Source organism: Puma concolor, chromosome F2 (genome assembly GCF_028749965.1).
Source record: "Puma concolor isolate L17-30 chromosome F2, mPumCon1.1.hap2, whole genome shotgun sequence".
Classification (NCBI taxonomy): Eukaryota; Metazoa; Chordata; class Mammalia; order Carnivora; family Felidae; genus Puma; species Puma concolor.
In genome coordinates this window covers 65,967,938-65,989,779 of record NC_141684.1, presented here as the reverse complement: position 1 = coordinate 65,989,779, position 21,842 = coordinate 65,967,938, and the positions used below count along the sequence as shown (strand labels likewise).

Below are 21,842 nucleotides of genomic sequence, written 5' to 3'. Positions count from 1 at the left end.
AAGCAAGTTTGGCTATACAGTTAAATACGTGTAAGAGATAAATTTGAAATAAATCTGTATAGTTTCTACCAAGTTCTTTTTCCCCCCCTCTGGATGGCCTAATGAATATCTCTGAGCTATTTGGTCTCTAGGTCTAGTTCCTATTCCCTGCTGTACCCCCAAGGCAGAGTTTAATTCACACAATGCCCAACATACAGTATTGAATTAAGATCTATTGAGAGAGTGAACATGTTTATAAATTCTCAAGCTATGCTAGTTTTAAATTTTAAACTCCTATGCTGTTCAGTGGGTTCACAGAGCTTATAGCTAGGAGTTCAAGAGATGGGTCAATCTTAGAGGTACCAGCTCTGTTAAAGTAACAGAGCTTGGTCAACAAATAGACCCAGAATGTGGACTGGCTCCAACTCAATAGTTTTCCCTCATTTCTGAGACAGTTGTTCCTTGCGGGCAGATGGATTTCTGCCATGTGGTGATTTAGGGACCAGACTAGAGTGGAAATGTAATCTAAGTCACTTTGCAAACCTGAGAAAATCTTAACAGATCTTTTTTTGCTCAAAACCTTTTTTGGTCTTATTTTCTTGTGTTTAGAATCTAGAAGTAGTTTTTTTTTTTTTTTTTCCCTGACCTTTTATACTCCCAATTTCTCATTTGCTTCTGCTTATAAACTGGTAAATTCCTGCCTGATCTTAACTCTTTCTTGTGATACTTTTCTATAAACAGTGAGAAGAACCAAAACATGCTAATACTCGGTATTTGCAACAACTTTCCTTAGAGCTCTAAGATCAATAGGTACTTTGTCTTACAAGTTCTTCGGACAGTGTACCAAATGTTACGTTTGCATAATACTAGTCTTTTCTTTCCAGATTGTTATATCTATGTTCCTTTCAGCTACTTCCCAACTGCTAAGCTAATGCCATATATATTTTTGTTTTTGTTAAGATAGTACTATAATGCACCATCTTCAGTGTTAGTTGTGATGCTGCTGACAGGTAAAATATGCTATCCCAAAATAGGACTTCAGGAGTTTAGAACATGCCACCTTAAAGTATGCTGTTTTGATATATGGATTATTTTGAGCTGTAGGCACTATTAAATAGGAAATGCAGGGAGTGGCTTTTTCTTTACTCCCCTAAAAGGATATGCCATAAATACCCTCCCCCAGGAGTTTCATCAACAAGGGAAGACTGACTCTCATCACAGGAGAGATTAGAAATTGATACCACCACCAGATGAACTGTGTCACAAACTGTCATACCTCCTATTCTTCTAAATGCCCATTCATGGGAGATGCCCAGGAAAAAGTGAGTAACTCCAAGGTAGCTTAGAATTCACACTTAAGTAACATCTTAATAGAGAAAGTGAATACAAACTTCTATTTGTTTTTCTTTTGGTAATTTTTTAAAAATTATGTAGTGTCTCAGCTAAGAAATCATAAAGGTAGAGGGAAAATTATTTTTCTCCCCTACAGTGGTCAAATACAATAAAATGACTAAAATACAAGAGAAGTTTGTTCCTTAGATACATAACAAAGGTGACATTTGAGGGTGGACAACTTTTTCTTTATGTGGTAATTCAGGGATCCAGAAATTTTCCACATCATGGCTTCATCCTCTTGGGCCCTGTTATTACTATCATTCAGGCAGAAAAGGAAAGAGGATTTGGAGGGAAAACTTCTATAAAGTCTTGGCCCAGAAACAGCCCACATCACTTTTCTGTATATCCCAATGGATATGCCCAATTGTAGGGACATACATAAGTAAATGAAGGGGAAGTTGGAAATATAGTGCTAAGAAGAAAAAATGGAATTTTGTTTTCTAACAGTCTGCCATACAAAGGTCACTCCAGGAATCTCTGAAAGCCCAGAGTCCTTACATCCTAATAGGTACACCAACTTATAGATGTACAATTTTACACTGTTCATAAGGTCACATTTCACTATCATCTTTAATGTTTCCTTTCTGTGTGACTAACAGTCTAAATATTTGCAAGCTTTATTCTGCATTTGTCCTTAAGATAACTATAACATTTGTGTTGCTGAAGCTTCTGTTTTATTGAAATTACCTAGAATTCTGATTAAAAGCCTTCTTATCCATTGATGCCATTTTCTCACTTTATAGATATTGTCTAGAAACACATTCATAGGTTTGATGAAGAAAAAGATGCTAAATATTATCAGTCAGAGAATTAACTTTTATGGCTAATGCCTCTTACATTTCTCATCTAGGATTAAATCCGCTTGTGATTGTATGATATGGACCTTATGTGTACAATTTGTTAGGGAATAAATTAATCTAGGCAATATCCTGAGTCCTGTGAAACTCAAAATTTAGTATGTATCATTTATCTTGACCAACACTCCTGAAAGAACTCAGGCAACCCTAAGAGATTTTGTTATTCTATAATCACTATGGTGTTTTTTTTGCAATCTGTAAAGTGCTCTTCTCAGTATTTAAAAGAAAATGACAAACAGGATCTGTGATAAGTGGAATCAACCTTAGATTTGTTAAAATAGAAATATCATACTCATTGTCAATGTTTCTCCTCCAATCTCTGAGCATCTCTTCCATTATTCGTATTTTTATATTAGAAAAATTTTTAATGTTTGCTGTTGATTTAAATATACTAGGTTAAAACATGCTTAGTTGGTTAAAACACATTATTAGTCAAGAATATGAGCAATCTCCTCTAGACCAGCTCTAGCCTGCTGGTATCCAATAAATTCACCTACTTCTCAAAGATCACCAATACCTACACTGGGTCCATTTTTTTCCCTCTGCTAGAATATGTTCCATGCCCTGTAACTTGTCTTTTCTCAAAATTATGATACAGATTCTTAGATCATAGTCCATTTTCAGAATGTGATGGAAATATGAGAGAATAGAAGAACACTCATGATCAGATAGCCTCAAAGCAAATGCAATTATCAGGAAAAGATCTAAAAATACAGTTGTGGGACCATGGGAATTTTAATCACTCTACATTTATACAGCTAGAAAAACAAAATGGTAGAAAACAGGAAACTTCTTTAATCAGGCAAAGCCTTTGTGGTTGTGGCTGATGAATATGCAAAAGGTGCTCTGAATTTTTTTTTAGGACACAGAATTGCCATATAGGCATCCCAATAGCTGTTTTTAGGTTAAAAGAAAGGAATTGATTTGTTAATCAAGTATATCAGAGACACAGACATTTCTGATTATATAAAAAAACAAATGACTCCTAAGCAGAACACCTGAACTCTGATTTTCAAGTTAAAATATTTCTGATAATTAGCATTATTGTATTCGTTGAATTTAGTCAACACCCTAAGGCAAAATTTTAAAGTTACATGAGGCTCTAATGTAAGATTGCATTTCTCAGAGATGGTTCCCTCCAGAAATTTGCCAGGCTCTTATAGAAATCCTACTTCCTCCATAAAACTTCCTTAAAAATTGAAGAGATGGATAATTTCTCCCTAAATTGCTATTCCTTGATCCCTTAAACCCATCATTGTACAATAATTCTTCCTACCTATATTTCATTGTTTTGATCTTTTGAATATTTATTCAGCCATAGATATGCTCTTGATTAGAATCCAAGTTAAAGATGTTTTTTAATTATAGGAAAGTAGATGGATGAATTAATTTGTTCATTCATTCATTCATTCATTCAAGATTTGTTGAGTTCCTACAACTGCCAGGCACCAGGGAAATAGGAGTCAGAAATTGATCCTACCCAAAGAAGAATGGTAAGTAGTATGCTTTCAGGGGTTCCCAATCCAGTAAGGGATGTAAAATATGTAAAAAAGAGTAGAAATATGTATGTTCTAGCAATATGCTAGCACAAACATGGAAATGATCAATTCTCTCTGGATTTCTCTACTTTACAGATTAGAGACCAGAGGCACAGAAAAATTAGGTAACTTGTTGACACTCATACAACTAGGACATGGAAGAGTCTGAATGTGAACCCAGAAAGTTTATCTCCAGAAGTCATGCTCCTATTAATCACCATGCTGCTTCCCACATTTGACCTATTTAAGACCTCACATAGTTAATAAATGCATTTGGATGGTGATAGTCAATTCTTGTAGGTCATTAATACTCATTTACATTATATCAGTCATCAGGGAAGAACTTATTTCTCTACAAATGCTTGTGCATGGGAATCTACCCTAAAAACCAAGAGCACACTTTACACACTGTATGTTAGCCAATTTGACAATTATATTCAAAAAATAAAAATGGTTGTGGTCCAGGTTCCATTCTTGTCACCACCAATTACCTTTGAAACCAAATAAGGCAGTGGAAACCACTCCACATTTAAGCAGCTAGAAAAATATATGGTCAAAAACAGGAAACTTCTTTAATCAAGTAAAGGCTTTGTGGCTGTGGCTGATGAATATGCAAAGGCTGCTCTAAGTTCATGGGTTCAAGAAATGGCACCAAAGTATAGTTTGTATACTTGATAGAAAACTTGTTAGTCACTAAGCCCCTCTCTGCCCCTGAAAAAGGAACTAGCTCTATTCCCATATCTTTGATCACATGGTAATGTCCTTTAAAGTGGCAACGGTGAGAAATTCACATTTGACAATGAACAAATCATTCCTTTAATCCTTGGTATTTTTCCAGGTGAAATTATGAGAATAAATACAAAGGGTAAACTGTAAAGAACAGGAAAAAAAAAAAAAAAAAGGAAACCTGAGGGGTGGGTCAAGAAGGAGCAATAGTCTATGTCTCAGCTGGCTACATTCCAGGGGTCCTGACCGTGCACATAAACTTCTTTTAGCACCAACTGGAGTCACTCTATTCTCTTTCATCAATGCCTTTCTATTTACTATACACAATTCAGAGATCATTATGTCTCAGATCTGCAAGAAAATCATTTCAGTGGGGATGAAATAGGGGAGAAAAAAATACTGTAAGCATAAAGTGATATAAATGCTAGGCTATAACTGTCTGTAGAATTCAGTGGGGTCAAAGAATTCAAAAAGTGAATGCTTTAACCTAGTCTTTCAAGATGTCCACCAAGTGGACTAAGAGAAGAGCATTCCAGACAAGAGGAATGGCTTGAAAAAAGGCACTTAGAGAAACTACAAGTTTAGTGTAGCTAGGGTAATAAACACTGAGCCAAGTATAGTGATGGAAGCTGAGAAGTGTTTAAGAGGCAATCTGGGTGTGGTTTTGAAGGGCCCTATGGGTCATGTCCAATAATTTGAGGTCTATACTCCAGGCCAGTGATTTACCTCCCTATGTATTAAATCACCTACGGAGCTTTTAAAAATATACTTATAACCAAGTTTAACCTGAGGAACTTAGTCAATCTCTGGCAGTGGGGCCAAGAGTAATCTTTCCAGGGGATTTGATGTATGGTCAGGGTTGGGAATTCTTGCTGACAACGAGGACACTTAAAAGGTTTTAAGTAAACATGTGATGTGGTCAGTTTTTTATTTCAGAAAGATCACCTTGTCTACAGAATGGCGAACAAATAGGAGTCCTATGTGAGGTGACAGAAAGGCAATTTGGGAAACTGGTGCAATTCAGGCTGAAGAAGATAAGGGCCACAACTGTGGCAATGAGAAAGCAGACGAGAAGTGAAGTAGTTGCCATCTTCCATTCTGCATCTGGCAATAGACTAGAACACAGCTATGTGGGTGGAGGGTGGAGGAGCTATGTGGGTGGAGGATGAGGTGGTATAAAAATGACCACACTTTTTTCCTCATGTTTCCACAACTTACAATCACCTCATCAAGAACCAGAGTCTGTTTTTCCACCCCTTGAATCAGGACTGGCCCTGTGACTTACTTTGGCTGGTAGAATGTGGCAGAAGTGATGTTACTGGAGTTCCAACTTTGGTTCCAGGAACTTTGTCAGTTTTCTCTTAGTCTTGGATCCCCTGAGTAAATAAACCCAGGCTAGCCAGATAGATGATGAGAGACACACAGTCCAATTGTCCTGTCATCCCAACTCACAGCCTGCCAACCACTAGACGTGAGTGAAGTAATTATAGGTGATGGCAGATACATGAACCATCCCACCTGAGATCACCTTGTATGGAAGACTGTGCTGGACCTAACCTCTTAAACTGTCCAGTTCCAAGAACTTTAGCGATGGCAGATATCAAGAGCAACTACTTTAAAGTTCAAAAACTAGTCTCAAACTAGGTTGTTTAAACATCAAAATTGGAAAGTCTTACAAACAAAGGAAACATAGTCAACTTAAAATACTACAGTATTGGCCCAAAGTCATGTCTACTTAGTTGAGTAAAGAATCACTAAGGTAATCATTGTAATAATGCCATAGAAGGTCTTGTACTTTTGAAAGAATGTTTTTAATGTATTCCTATTTTTCCATGTATTGTATTGTTTCTCTTAATATGTTTTGTTATTGAGTTTACTAATTATCACTAGGCACATAGAGAAAACTATATTCCACATCTCAAATTGGTGTTCCTGAAATTTAATCCACAACTACATTTGGACATCTGCCTGGATTATGAGGAACTTTTTCTCTTTCAAAAATCATGCCAGAGAAAGCAAAAGTAATGTTGGTTGATGATTTACAAAGGCTCTAACAAAAAAAAAAAAAAATGGAAATTTTATTTCCTGCCTCAAAGTTTTTGTTTCTTCTTCACTTTTATCTTTATCATTTATAATACTCGTGTGTGTGTTCAGGTAGCTCACCAAGTTACTGGCTGTTTAAGGCCATTGTATTGGATTTTCATTGCTTAATTACCACTGATGTAGCATTTCTGTTTTATCATCTCACCATTTAACCAAAAGTGGCTTGATTTTTTGTTCAGGGTGTCAAAGGGTTGAAATCAAGATGTCAGCTCAGGCTGTGGTCTCATCTGGGACTCAGGATCTTCTTACATTCTCCCTGGTGCTGGTGAAATTTATTTGCTTGTGGTTATACACTGAGGCCTGTCTCTGTTTTCCCTCTAGTCAACTGAGGACAGCTTTCAGCAACTAGAGCCTCCTGAAATTTCTTGCTACGTGGCAGTTCTTAGCACGATGTTTGATTTCCTCCAGGCCAGCAGGAGTGCATTTCTCTGATTTCCTCTTTTGCAACCAGCTAGAGGGAACATTATTTCTCCATGATTAGGTTAGACCCACCTGGACAACCTCCCTGTTAAAAAGTGAAATGATTTGGAACTCTAGTTAAAGCTCCAAAATCCTTTTATAGCAGTACCTAGATTAGTGTTTGATGGGATACCTGGGGGGAAAGTGTATATACCAGGGCCAAGAATCTTGAGGGCCATCTTAGAATTCTGCCTACCACACCCATGATTAAGAGATCCTATAATGGCACCATCGGTTACTACTGAAAACGGAAACAAATGACTCCAGTAGAATGAATCCTATCACCCATCCTCTTCTTCACAAGTTTCCCAATCAATAAACTGCCCAGTTGCATGTTGGAGCTCTTCAAGGTGTAGAGACCACAAGTATTCCAAAGCTCCTGTAGATCCGGGTGTCTGACTTGAAAGACCACCAAGGAGGATTACACAACAGTCAACTTCAGCACAAGGCTGAGGAGGGGGAGTCACACCTGGGAAAGGCAGCTGTGAATTTCACATATAAGCAAAGGAGAAGGGACAATGCAGTTTTTCCCCAAAGAATTTTGCAATTTTTGACATGGCACTCACTGGCACCTGTCAAACCAATGAATATTTTTGAGGCTACGTTTTAGTTTGAAAAAATGTCAAACTTTTAGGTACAGAAATTTTTTTTTATCCAGTACTCTGATGTTAGAGCTGGAAACAAGCATCATTAGTTTTTCTTTTAACAGGATCTGTCAATTCTATATAGAAACTTTGTGGTCTTATATAAGGCCAACTCTGTTCTTTCCAAGCACAAAGAATTTGTGAAGAAATGTAGGTAGAACATAGTGTTCAGACTCTAATTTTGCTCACCTGCAAACTGTCTCCCTTCCATCATAACTTTATTTAAATCATGGATATGCTCTTAATTAACAATTTAATTGGTTGGTGCTTTCTCATTCCATTTCTCTGGAGGCATGGTTTTCTGTTTAACTTTGTTTTAATTCTTCAGCCAAACCATAAAATTTAATTAGGAAAGTAACCAGCTTTGTAACAGCAGTTCTAGGTCTAATTAGCTATTCTGTAACTGTATCTTCTCAGATTTCACTCAACATGGCATATACATTTTGCATTTGTTCATGTTTCAGATAAGATGCTGTGAATTTATAGCTTAAGCATGTAACCCCAATCACTTTTCCAAAGATGATTGGTTGTAGCCGGTGAAGTCAGAAAAATTAACTTAAAGCATCGATATATGCTATTAAACTAAGGGCCACTGAAAAGCCAGGATGTAGGGTGGTTACCTTACCATGTGTTACTTTTATGTTGCTGTTCTATTGCTGTAGAGAAAATTACCACAAACTCACCAGCCATTTACCATTTCATAGTTCTGTAGGTCGTAATTCCAGACACAGTTAACTGGATTTTCTTTTCAATGTCTCACTGGGCTAAAAGCAAAGTACCAGCTGGGATGTAGCTTCATTTGGACCTCAGGGTCATTTTCCAAGCTCAGATGGTTGAGGCAGAATTCAGTTCCTTAGAGTTGTAGGACTGACATTCCCATATCCTTGCTGCTTATCAGCTGGGGGTGGCTTTCATCAGGTAGGGTCAGTAGCATTTCTTATCACGTGGCTCCCATGGATGGTTCACAGCTTGGAAGTTTGATTCTTTTTTGAGACAGCAGGAGCACTTCTTTGACTTCTTCCTCCATGAACAGCTGGAGGAAACACTCTGCTTTTAAATAGCTCATCTGATTAGGTGAGGCCCATCTCAGGTTATCTCCCTTCTGTCTCTCAGGGAGATGACTATCCCATCACATTCACAGGCTCTGGCCACACTCAGAGGAGAGATTATGCAAGGTGGATACACCAGTGGGTAGAAATCTTGGCACCATCTTGGAATTCTGACTACCGCACTGTGTTTTAGGGAAAGGAGGCAACTAAAAGCTCCCCTCCCCTTGGAGGAGGTGCATGGAGTGGGGGTGTGAGCAAAGGAGCTGTTAACAACAGTACCAATTCCATCCCATCAGCTCCACAGGGCACAAGATGACAGACGGCCATATTCTTTGTTGTCTGCCAGCTGCTTTCTTTGCCTGGCCAGAATTGCTGTTTTCAGTGGTGCAAGTGGATCACTCGATGGTATCATTTGAATTTAAAATGACATCCAGTTAGCATGATGCTTTTAGAAAGCAAATTTATTTAAGCTCAGTGCTCAAATCTCAGCCCCATAAAACTATGTCTTTAACAAAAAGAAATGAAGAAATGTGCAGAAAAAATTAACACAGCAGGCCTGAATCTGCTGTTGTTAGGTCTGCTTGCAAGTTTGGCCATTAGCTGCCATCTGGAAATTTAGGGTGGTAGGATACCTCCTGAAATCTAAGGAGTGGCTCATGCACACCCAGACTGCACAAACTATACAGTTCATGCTGAACACCTGCTTTGGAGAATCCGGAATTTTGGTATGTGCTTGGCAGAGGGGCCTACATGACTAGGCCCAATAAAAACCCTGGACACTAAGTCTATAATGAACTTCCTTGGTGGACAATATTTCACATATGTTCTCACAACTCCTTGATGGGGGAATTAAGAACACCCTGTGTAACTCCACAAGGAGAAGCTTCTTGGAAGCCTGTGCCTGGTTTCGCCTGCATTTCATGTCACATGCTTTTTCTCTTTGTAGGTTTTGCTTTGTATCTGCTATAATAAATCATAGCCATGAGTAGGATTATCAGCTGAATTTAAGTCTTGCAAATTTCTGAACCTGGGGGTTGTATTTGTGACTCAAGGAATAAAGTAAATGAGAACATGATTGTGTGCACATTGAGTCTAGGCTCCGTATCCCAGCAAAGTTGGCCTATTCCTCTCCATTGAGAAAATGATCAGAGTAAACAGAGGCAGGAGGCAGGAAGGCTTCACATGGGTTCTACAGCGTTGGGCACTGTCTAGATGTGTGCTCCAACTCCACACTGTGACCCAGGGCAAGTTACTTAACCTCTGTCTTGCCCAATTTCTTTAGCTGTAAAACAGCAATAATAGTATCCACCTCACAGAGTTGTTCGAAGGGGACAATTTATATGAAGCATGTGGCCTTGGGACTGGCACATAGTGCCTAAGAGGGGCTGGATTCTCTGTGGTGTGGAGCCACTAGAACATCAACATTCTGGTATTAACCCCTGTTCTTCCCTTCAACTCTGCTCCCCTCTTCCTCACCAGCCCCCTCTCCTTCTCTCCCTTTAGTTGTCCTCTAAAGCTCCTTTGCGTCCAAACCATGTCTCCTACTCCCTAATTCCTTTCCTCAAGGACTCAACATATACGGCAATTTTTTTAAGTACAGAAGTGTGCCCAGAAAAGGGCACAATATCATGTATTCTCAGTGTTCAGTCTGACCTATGCTCAACATCTTTTTGTTCCATCTACTACGATTTACAAGAGATTTTAAGTAACCCTCCCAGCCCTCACTGATGTAATTTTATTGCTTTTGATAATGACATGGGATCATCACATATGTAACTATGCAATTTCATTTTTATAACTTTGTAAGGCCTCCCATGTAAATATATTTACAAATGGGGGGAGGAATCGTTTCACAGATGTTTTCTCCCAAAGTTTGGTTAAGCATATTTGTTCCATGAAATACTGGACTCCATGATGTAAAGTGGCTATTTTCCCGATAGGGTATCTAAAACACAATTTTAATGGAGACAGAAAATTCTATTTGAAAGCTGCTCTGCTTCTTTGCAAATGTTAAGTCCCTGGTGGGCTGTTCAGGTAGTGTTGAGATATTGCTGCTGGGGTTGATGATCATACATGACCAAAGGGAAGTTTGTGTCAATATCCTGAAGCAGAAAATCCTTTGAGAAGATGAAGTTTAGGACATGCCTGGAGAGCAGTCTCTGGTATTGGATACAATCACAACAATTTGGGGTGAGCTCCTGCATTTTCACTCTGAGCCCTTGTCATGAGACCCAATATTAAGTTGGACAGTGCATATGTAAAAGCTGAGAGTGAGGAGGAAGGATAGAAGGGGATAAACTCAAAGTTCCAAACTTCATTTGCAAGTGCATTCAATATTTGAAGGAAAGATGTCAAAGGGAAAAATCAAGTCAAAAAGAAAAGACTGAAAGTTCCATAACTGCATCTCATGAAGTCACGGAGTCTATCCCTCCTCTCTCATCTCCCTAACATCTTCTCCAGGTAGGATTGTCCTGCAGTCATCCAGGACATGTGCTTTTCTATCCCATATTGAAGATTAATGAGGCCTTCTTGGTAACCTGATTTGCTATCCATTAAAATGAAGTTAAACCACTACATATTTTGTGGTCTTGCCTTTGTTCTTCATAGGCATAGAAAAAAAGCCCATCACCGCACTTCTCATTATAACTTTTTAGCTAAAGCTAACACTCAATTATATGCAATAATATGGAGATGAGAAATTCTCTAACTCTAAAATCCACAAAATTCATCAAAGATTGAATAATCAGAGCCCTTCAACCTTTGCCAACAGAATTTTCTAATCAGACCCACTGAAACATACCAAAATTAATTAACTTGAATTTTTAAAAAAATTTCCTCACTTCTGCTTGAAGTTTTAATTAAAATGAAGTGTAGATGATCAGCAGGAAAATTTTAAGAAGGAAAAGTAAAAGTGAAGCTCTAGAAAATTATAAACTAAATTTACCTATTCATTAAAAACAACAAAAAACATTTACTGAACTTGTAGGATATTCCTGACACTGACAATACAACAATGAAAAAATAGATAAAAGCTCTCTCACAAAGCTTACATTCTACTAAGGGAGATGGAAAATAAATGAACCCATAACTAGATAATGGGTCAGATAGATCATATTTTGAGTAACCTTAACTTATTCTTTAAAAGCTCTTTCAAGTTGTCCCTTAGCATTTTCTTCCCTTGGCTAATAAACTCCACTTACTCAATTCCTGTAGCAAAGCCCTGTAAACACATTATAAGCATTATAAGTGAGTGGACGCTTTTTTACCTTAAGTTGGTGGTACATTTTCTTCAGTGCATTTGCTTCTTCTTCTGTACTGGGAATAAGTCTGATCACCTTATCACTATAAGAAAGGGGAAAAATGGTGTTATTCATCTTTCAAAACTAAAGATTTAGCCATCTCTATCTGCTCGCTGTTTTAGCAACTGCCTTTGCAATTAAGAGAAATAGCAAAACTGTGGACTAGACGGACACCAGCAATACCTGGACCAGCAGGTATTTTATCCAGTTATTGTTACTCTCTGATCACATTGGTCTTTTTTCCCCCGCCTTAGAACTATTTATTTTGGGGCCCCTGGGTGGCTCAAACAACTGATTTGGTTCAGCTGAGATTATGATCTCAGGGTTCATGAGTTCGAGCCCCATGTGGAGCCCTGTGTTGGGCTCTGTGCTGCCAGAGATGGAACTGCTTGGGATTCTCTCTCTCCCTCTCTCTCTGCCCCTCCCCATGCTCATGCACATGCTCTCACTCTCTCTCTCAAAATAAACTTCAAAAAATAATATTTGTTTTTTAATCAGCTTTTGAAAATTACAAACTCACACTTAAGCAGAGAAAGTCCAAAAACACAGGGACAGGGGTAACAGGAGCAAGGATTTTCATGAATAGCTCAGAGAAGATACTAAGAAAGCAATTTCTGATGACAGAGGTAAAAGCACTCTTTAAAACTTAATGCTGAGAAGGAAAGTGACTTTCAAGAAGAGAATTTATGAAAGCCATACAACATGGAACATTTCTTCTGATTTGGATTCTTCCCACTGAGAACAGTAGAGAGAAGCCCATCTCTATGGGTCATCTTATTTCTACAGTATGGAGCTTCCCAACTGGCATGGGGGGACAAATTAGAGGGCCATCAATTGTTCAGGTGTCCCACAAGATGCTGATGGCTATAAAAACTTTTAAGTGATAAAAACTTAAAATTGAGTTTTACTGCCATTAAAATTGTACCAAAGCTGAGATGATATTTGAACACTCTAAAATTTCTTTCAGTAAAGATCCTGAATTGTCTGAGAAGACTAGATGAGTCATTCTCTATAGCAGTGACCTCCCCACAAGGCATGTCAAAGAGGTATCATTATATCATGATGAGGACAGGTTGGAAAGCATAGCTCTAGTATATAATAATCACAACTGCTCAATGTGTTTTGCATATAGTTGTTTATTAATGGCTGGTATAAAGGAGATCATTGAGAGCAATTGATTTCTAGAAATTTAAGTTTCCTGTACTAAATAGGTACAACCAGAATATTTTTCATAACCCTTTATAGCATTTTACAATGACTGAAGATAAAGATTATTAATACCATATATACATGTACATATATATACATACAGCACAAAACAAAAACTCTAGCAGTTGACCCACAACTTCTCTCTCCAGCCTCAAAGGTATACTGGAACAAGGATAGAACTGGCATATTTTTCTATGATTTTACTACTTAGATGAATAGCCGTGTTCAAGGCTAGGTAAGATTAATATGGAGGTCATTAGACCCCAAGGGAGACTTCCAGATTTGTTGGAAAATTATTCCTTAGGGCTATGTGTTCATTTCCAATCACTTTAGCTTTGTTATCTCAAATGATCCTGTTATACCTTCTTTAGGTCTATGAATTAAAAGGCCCTTGACTTGTTGATAATTTAGTATGTTTTAGGCACTACTAACCTAATGTCACTTAGGTTTCCTCAGAACCACACAAAACCACCTCTCAGTATCAATGTCATGCAGTCTATTTTCCCAGGAAAAAATAAAGTACAGGGAAAGAAAAAACCAAGTCACTGTGAAGCAGTTCCAAACATGACTTTGTAATTTAAATGTAATTCATACCTTTTCTCTTTCATTTCTGGTACACAGTTCTCTGTCCTTTATTTTTCCTGGCTTCATCATATTCTGGCCTCTCCCACCTGACCCAATATAATTCTTGGCAGAGAAAGGCAACTCTGCTGGGTGATATGGTTGTTTTTGAGGGATGGATCACTTGACAGCTTGCTGAAAAACACCTCCATCTGGGCCCTTATCACCTCCTCAAGAGTGCAAAGAAAGCAATCTGAAGCTGTTTTACAGCCATAGGAAGATTTCTTTTTCTTAAATGATGGATAATTCAACCTGGCAATTGGTTCTTCTCCTATGAGATGGGAGGATAAAAGGATAAAAGATGACCACTCCTGGGACTATTTAATTCTGAGAGTGATTGCTCAAACCCAGCTTTGTCACCTTTATCACAAAAAGTTCACTTCATCATAACTTGTAGAAATTCTCAAGTGTGATTTGAGATATGTGTTTATTACTATTTGATTACTTATCAGAGAAAAAGGAGAATAAGGAAAGTTATTTAGGAAAACCCAATAAATTTCATATATTTTAAACCCGTAAGTTTTATTACACTAACCAGTAACCGAAACCAACAAGAGCGCTCTATTCAGTGTGCAAAACTAAATGCCCGCCCCCGCCCACCCCAAATGCCCCACTTGTTCAACCAAATAGCTTACTCTCCCTAGATCTGATAGCTAGTCTTTTTTGAAGTGGCCAACAATAATCCAGTACTACAAACAGGAAGGTTTCAGAATGTAAAGTAGCTCCTGGAACTCAGAGGAAAAACTAGCTAAACATAACCATTAAAAGATGGTTGGAGACGCTTTCCTTAGAACTGATTTTTTTTTTCAACCACTAGGTGGCAACATCAATTTAAGACCCCCTTTGCTACCCTTTGGGATTGAGAGAAATCACAGGTCTGAATAGGGGCTGAGGTTAGAGAGCTGACTGGGTATGCACATGTGTTTGTAAATCGGGTATTTCAAGCTCAGGAAATCTATATAGTTTACTTAGAAAGCATAGGCACTTTCAATTTTAAGTATGTCATATAGAGGCAGGATATTCCAGACAGCTAATTGCAGAGTAATTCTATATTCACTCATGATATACTTCAATTTTGCCCCTTACATTCCAGGACTAATTAAGTTATGTTGCTATAATGCTAGCACCAAGCTGCAAGTTGATTACTGATTCTTATGTACAGTAGCAACCATAGGAATATTAAACACACTTAATCAATGTAAAAAGCATTATTAAATGCATAATGAGAACATACACATCGAGAAGAGTATTTAGCAAAAGAATACCTTCTCTACCTTTTTACAATCTTCCTGGGCTTCAGTTTCCTCATCAAAGGAGTGAGCAGTGAACTAACTCATTTTCCTTTTCAAGTTCTAAAACCATGCTGCTCAAAGCTGATGCCTACCATATTTATGGCTATGCCTTGACTGCAACTCCTATGGGAGAAAGCCTGTTTTATGGGCAACTGGAGAGTCCACAGACTCCTTTTGAAAGACATAGATCTGAAACTCCAGGTATTTCCTCCTGGATCTTGGCATAAACTTTCACAATTAATTCCATTATTGAACTCTAAGTTTCTTTGTAAGTTATAGAGCCAATTTATAAATCTATGCTTGTAAAAATAAATCATAGCAGATACAAAATAAAATTCGCCTCCCAGTTCTCTTTCATGACAACTCTCCCATTGTCCCCTAGTGGCCACTGTTAATTTTTCTGTGATTCATTCCTGTCTTGCATTTACACATGGGTATATTCACATACGATGGTTTCGTAACATCTCATAATTTGCTTTTAATTTTCACTTAATACGCAACTTTTAAAACACTTTTTAAAATAAACAGCTGGACTCTGTGTTACTGTTTTGTTTTGGGGTTTTAGGCCTATATTCATAAGGGAGACATTTTAAAAAATAAGCTTTTTATAAACAAATATGTTCTTTTTGAATTACCCTTTTTTGATTTTTGGTATCATTAAAACCTAGCCTCACAGAATTGGAAATTTCCCAGCTTTGTAATATGCCTTGACAACTCGAATGGCACAGAGACTGTGTCCCTGATTGTTTTGTAGAATACACCCATCGAGTTACTCAAGGTGAAACTAACTCTTTTCGACAGTTTAGGGTCAGATATCTACCTTCTGATCTCTTAAGTGGATATTGGTCTATTCAGTTTTCTTCTGGGCTTTTTGAGTTAATTTTGCTAATTTACATTTCCTGAAAAACTTATATAAGATAAACTTAATTAAGATGTCTTATATTTAAGGCATCTTATCTTCATCTGTAGTTTTGTCCCTTTCTATGTGCTAATTTGTGATTTATTTTTACTTTTCATTATTTTAGAAAGAGAGAGAGCACAAGTGGGGGAAAAGGGAAGAGGGGTACAGAGGGGTAGGAAGAGGGAAAGAGACAGATACAGACACACACACAGAATACCTTAAGCAGGCTCCATGCTCAGCAGGGCTCAATCCCAAGACCCTGGGATCATGACCTGAGCTGAAATCAAGAGTCAAAGGCTAAACCAACTAGGCAATCCAGAGGTCCCTGTTTGTGATTTTAAATAAAAATTCTTCAGACTTGGGTGTCTGGGTGGCTCAGTTGGTTGAATGACTGACTGGCTCAGGTCATGATCTTGCAGTTTGTGAGTTCGAGCCCCGCATCGGGCTCTGTGCTGACAGCTCAAACCCTTCAGTCTGCTTCGGATTCTGTGTCTCCCCCTCTCTCTACCCCTCCCCTGCTCATGCTCTGTGTCTGTCTCTCAATAATAAATAAATGTTAAAAAAATTCTTCAGACTTTCTAAGAATTGGTTTTTTTCTAAAAAAAAAAAAAAAAAAACTTTCTAAAGATTTTTTTTTTTTAAAAAATCATTGTTTTGGGGTGCCTGGGTGGCTCAGTCAGTTAAGCATCTAACTTCAGCTCAGGTGATGATCTCTCGGTTTGTGGGTTCAAGCCCCATGTCAAGCCCCTCTGAGCTGTCAGCACAGAGCCTAGAGCCTGTTTCAGATTCTGTGTCTCCCTCCCTCTGCCCCTCCCCTGTTCACACTCTGTCTCTGTTTCAGAAATAAACATTTAAAAAAAATCATTGTTTTTGTCAAAAAATTGTTTTTTGTATGTATATGTTTTCTACTATATGAATTCTGTCTTCTTTAGGTCTATTTTGTTACTCACGTTTTAATAGGTGAATAATATTCCATTGTGTGTATGTGTATATAGACACATATCACAATTTCTTTATCCATTCATTCATTGATGGTCACTTAGTTGCTTCACGATCTTGGCTATTGTAAATAATGCTACAGTAAACATGGGGTACAGATACCTTTATGAATTAGTGTTTTATCTCTTGATAAACACCCAGAAGTGGAATTACTGGATCATATGGTAGTTGTAATTTTTAAGGGATCTCCATACTGTTTTCCATAGTGGCTATACCAGTTTGTATTTCCATCAACAGTGTACAAGGCATTCTTTTTTTCCACACCCTCACCAACATTTATGGTTTTAATAGCTATTCTAACAGAAGGGGAGTGATATTGTATGTTGGTTTTGATTGGCATTACCCTGATTATGTTGTGCACCTGTTCATGTGCCTGCTGTCCATCTGTACATCTTCTTTAGAAAAATATGTATTTAGATCTTCTGCCTATTTTTCAGTTTTTGGCTATTGAATTGTATGAATTATTTATTTCAGATACTAGCCACTTATGGAACAGGTGATTTGTAAATAATTTCCCCCATTTGGTAGGCTGCCTTTACATTCTGTGATGGTTTTCTTTACTGTGCAGAAGCTTCATCTCATGTAACCCCAACTTGTTTATTTTTGCTTTTGGGGTCAGATTGAAAAATCACCACCAAGGGCTATGTCAAAGGCCTTATTCATTATGATTCCTTCCAGGAGTCTTATGATTTCATGTCTTACATTTAAGTCTTTAATTCACTTTGCATTAATTTTCACGTATGGTTTAAGATAGTGGTCCAGTTTCATTCTTTTGCATGTAGCTGTCCCGTTTCCCAGCCTCATTTATTGAAGAGATTGTCCTTTCCCATTGTATATTCTTGGTTCTTTTGTCATAATTAATTGACCACATAGGTGTAGGTTTATTTCTGGGTGCTCTATTTTGCCCCAGTGATCTTTGTATCTGTTTTCAAACCAGTGTCATTCTGTTTTGATTACTACACCTTGGTGGTGTACTTTCAAATCAGAGTACGATACCTCCAGCTTAGGTCTTATTTCTCAAAATTACTTTGGGCTCTTTGAGGGCTCTTGTTTTATACGATTTTTAGGACTGTTTCTTCTATTTCTGTGAAAAATACAATTGGCATTTCAATAGGGATTGCACTTAATCTGTAGATCACTTTGAGAAGTATGGACATTTTAACATTATATCTTCCAATCCATGAGCATGGAAGGTCTTTCCACTTATTAATTCTTTCATTAAGGTCTTAGTTTTCAACATGCATCTTTTACCTCCCTGGTTAACTTGATTTCTAGGTATTGTATTCTTTTTGATGCAGTTGTAAATGGGATAGATAATTGTGGTTTTTAGTTTCTCTTTACTTAAGAGTTATTTTGAAGGATGTCAAAAAATTTTGTCTAAAATGCTTAATTATGTTAAATTTTTGTCATTGCTAAATTTGACAATTTTTGATAGAATTTTAATATGCTTACTATTATTTTGGATTTGTCAGTTTAATTTAAAAACTCTTAATTCATGTATTTTAATGAGTAGCTATAAATATTAATGACTACTCTATCTTCTGAATGGAATAAAGCTTTCATTTTAAAATGTTTCTAGAAAATCCTTCTATGGCTCATTTAAATTTTTTTTTTTTCAACGTTTTTTATTTATTTTTGGGACAGAGAGAGACAGAGCATGAACGGGGGAGGGGCAGAGGGAGAGGGAGACACAGAATCGGAAACAGGCTCCAGGCTCCGAGCCATCGGCCCAGAGCCTGACGCGGGGCTCGAACTCACGGACCGCGAGATCGTGACCTGGCTGAAGTCGGACGCTTAACCGACCGCGCCACCCAGGCGCCCCCCTATGGCTCATTTAATACTCTTAAAATTCCTTCATTGCCAAATGATTGGGACAGTTTTGCCTATATCTTTCTTATGCTTCCCTCCCCCTACAAATATGGTTCTTGCAAACATAATGCTGAATATTAAAAAATTTAACTAGTAAGATTTTTCTGAATTTTAAGTGGAGAATTTTACTCATTCCCATTAATTATAATACCTAATACGTGTGATTTTCTTTTTATAAATTTAATATGCATAAAAACATAAGGCACATACATTTTCTAGTATTAATACACTTTTACAGGAGATGGAGGTAAGATGGCAGTGTAGTAGGGGGATCCTGCACTTGCCTCATCCCTCAAACACAGCTAGGTAATTACCAAATCATTTTGAACACCCAAGAAATTTATCTGAGGACAAACTGCACAGCTGGAAGGAGAAATTAGACCATACTGTGGAAGGCAGGAGGTGCAGACGTGATCATGGGTGCTGCCGAGGGGAGGGGGCCCTGATTATGGAGTGGGGGGAGAGATGCATAAGGGATTGTATAGGAAAAACACTTCTCCCAAACCACTGACCTGGAAAATGAGACACTGATTATCATGAGCTTTTATGAGCATCAGAGCTTAAAAAATGAAGTTTTAGAAGTCAGCTCTGTGGCAGGTGTAGAGTTTGGCAAGCATAGGGGTGCTTTTGTGGAGAAAGAGGGTAGAAGCCTAGGAGTAGACAGTGTGGTCTGAGGATACCCTGGGTGGCACTGGGAAAGACAGTTCCCCGTCTTGGAGTACATTTGGTAGAGGTTAACTGCATCTCAGGGGACAAGAGAGACAATGGGTGCCATCCCATTGCTCCATTCATTAGCATAGGAGCAGAGACATCTGCTGAGGGTAGCTAATCTAGACACCAGCTTTTTGTTGTGCTTTACCATAAACTCCAAGCCCCTGTGAATTTATGCAAGTGCCCTTCTGGGAAAAAACCGCACCGGCCACAGCCTGACAAGACCTTCCCCCAGAGGATCAGTGTGTGTCTGCATCATGCCAGATCTAAAGTTTGGAGTTCTGAAACTCCAGTTTATCTCCGGTGTTCTGGAGATAAAACACAGGTGCACTGCGCTGCCAGGTAGGCAGGTGGCCCGGACACAGGGTGAAGGTAGGAATCTGAAGTTTGTCTAGGACACACAAAAGATTGTTTGCTCTTCTGTGAAGGTTTCCTGAATGGTGGTGGGTGCAAACTCCCCTCTCCAAGGATGAGAGAGGGGACTAATGCCATTCCATCCCTGTATGTCAGCACCAATAGACTTTAGTGAGCAGTACTGTTTGCACAGTGGAGATTTGAGCCACTTACACCAAGCCCCATCCCCTGCACTCTGCAGGGTGCTTCTGTACTAGGGCAACTGTGCCTGACAGCCAGAGCAACAGCAGGCCCCTCCCCCCAGAAGAACAGCACAAATCCCTCACATGCACAAAACCTACTGACCATCGAGTGCTGCAAAACTTCGTTCTAGTGGAAACAGGATCTAGCCTCTTTTAACAAGCAGACCAAAGTATACCTCCTTAAAACTTGCCACACATGGGACAAGGTCCAAACACTCCTCATTGTAGGCCAGGAGAAACTCTGCAGAGGACTGATCAGAGGAAAAGAGCAGCCAAAACGCAACAGCAGAGTGCACACAGCATACACCAGAAACACTTTCTGAAGTGCCAGGCCCTGGACAGTATAGGACCTCTTCCTAATATAGCTATTGCTCTCAGGAGAAGGAAACATAACAGGCTTTCCTAACCTAAACAGAATGCCAACATGGAAGAATTCATCCCAAAAGAATGAACAAGGAAAGGTCATGGCCAGGGTTCTAGTTAAAACAGGTAGAAGTAGGGGTGCCTGGGTGACTCGGTTGAGCATCCAATTTCAGCTCAGGGTCATGATCTCACAATTCATGGGTTCAAGCCCCTCATTGGGCTTTGTACTGACAGCTCAGAGCCTGGAGCCTGCTTCAGATTCTGTGTCTTCTTTCTCTGTTCTTCCCCCTCTTGCACTCTGTCACTCTCAAAAACAAGCAAACATTAAAAAAAAAAAAAACAGGTAGAAGTAATATGCCTGAGCTAGAATTTAAAACAATCAAAGATTCTAGCTTGGCTTGAGAAAAGCACTGAAGATACCAGGGAGTCCTTTAGTACAGAGATAAAAGACCTAAAACGCAGACAGGTGGAAATAAAAAAATGTAATTGAGATGCAACATTGAGTGGATATAATGACAAGGATGGAAGAAACAGGAACAAATTAAGTGATATAGAAAATAAAATTATGCAAGCTAATGAAGATTAAGAGGGAAATATATATATTGGATCACAAGTGTAGATTTGGGAACTCAGCAACTCCATAAAGCATAATAACATTCATATCATAGGAGTCCCAGAAGAAGAGAGGGAAGAAGAAGAGAGGGAAGAAGAAGAGAGGGAAGAAGAAGAGAGAGAAAAGGAGGCAGAAGTTTTATTTAAGCACAATATAGCTGAAAACTTCCCTCCTCTGGGAAAGGTAGCAGACATCCAAATACAGGAGGCACAGAGAACTATCAAAATCAACAAAAGCAGGCCATCATCAAGATATATTGTAGTAAAATTTGCAAAATACAGAGATTAAAAAATCCTGGGAGCAGGAGGGAGAAGAAATCCCTAACTTCCAAGGGAAGACAAATAAGGTTCACAATAAATTCATCTGCAGAAACTCGGCAGGCAAGAAGGGAGTAACAGGATATATTCAACATGCTGAAAGGGAAAAATATGCAGCCAAGAATACTTTATCCAGCAAAACTGTCATTAAGAATAGAAGGGAGACAGTTTCCCAAACAAAAACTAAAGGAGTTTGTGATCACTAAGCCAACCCGGCAAGAAATATTAACGGGGACTCTTTGGGATATAAAGACCAAAAGTGACAAAGATAGAAAGGAACAGAGAAAATCTCCAGAAACAAC

General features: G+C 38.4%; 1 protein-coding gene across 2 annotated transcripts in view; it reads right to left on the bottom strand.

Annotated features, from left to right (window-relative positions):
- Positions 1-21,842, bottom strand: part of CPA6 (carboxypeptidase A6) — a 525,192-nt gene that overhangs the window by 161,684 nt on the left and 341,666 nt on the right. For both annotated transcript variants that reach the window (XM_086696069.1, XM_025922810.2), the window contains one exon: positions 12,017-12,092. In XM_086696069.1, coding sequence (XP_086552195.1) covers positions 12,017-12,092 — 76 coding nt within the window. The remainder of the gene's footprint in view (positions 1-12,016; positions 12,093-21,842) is intronic.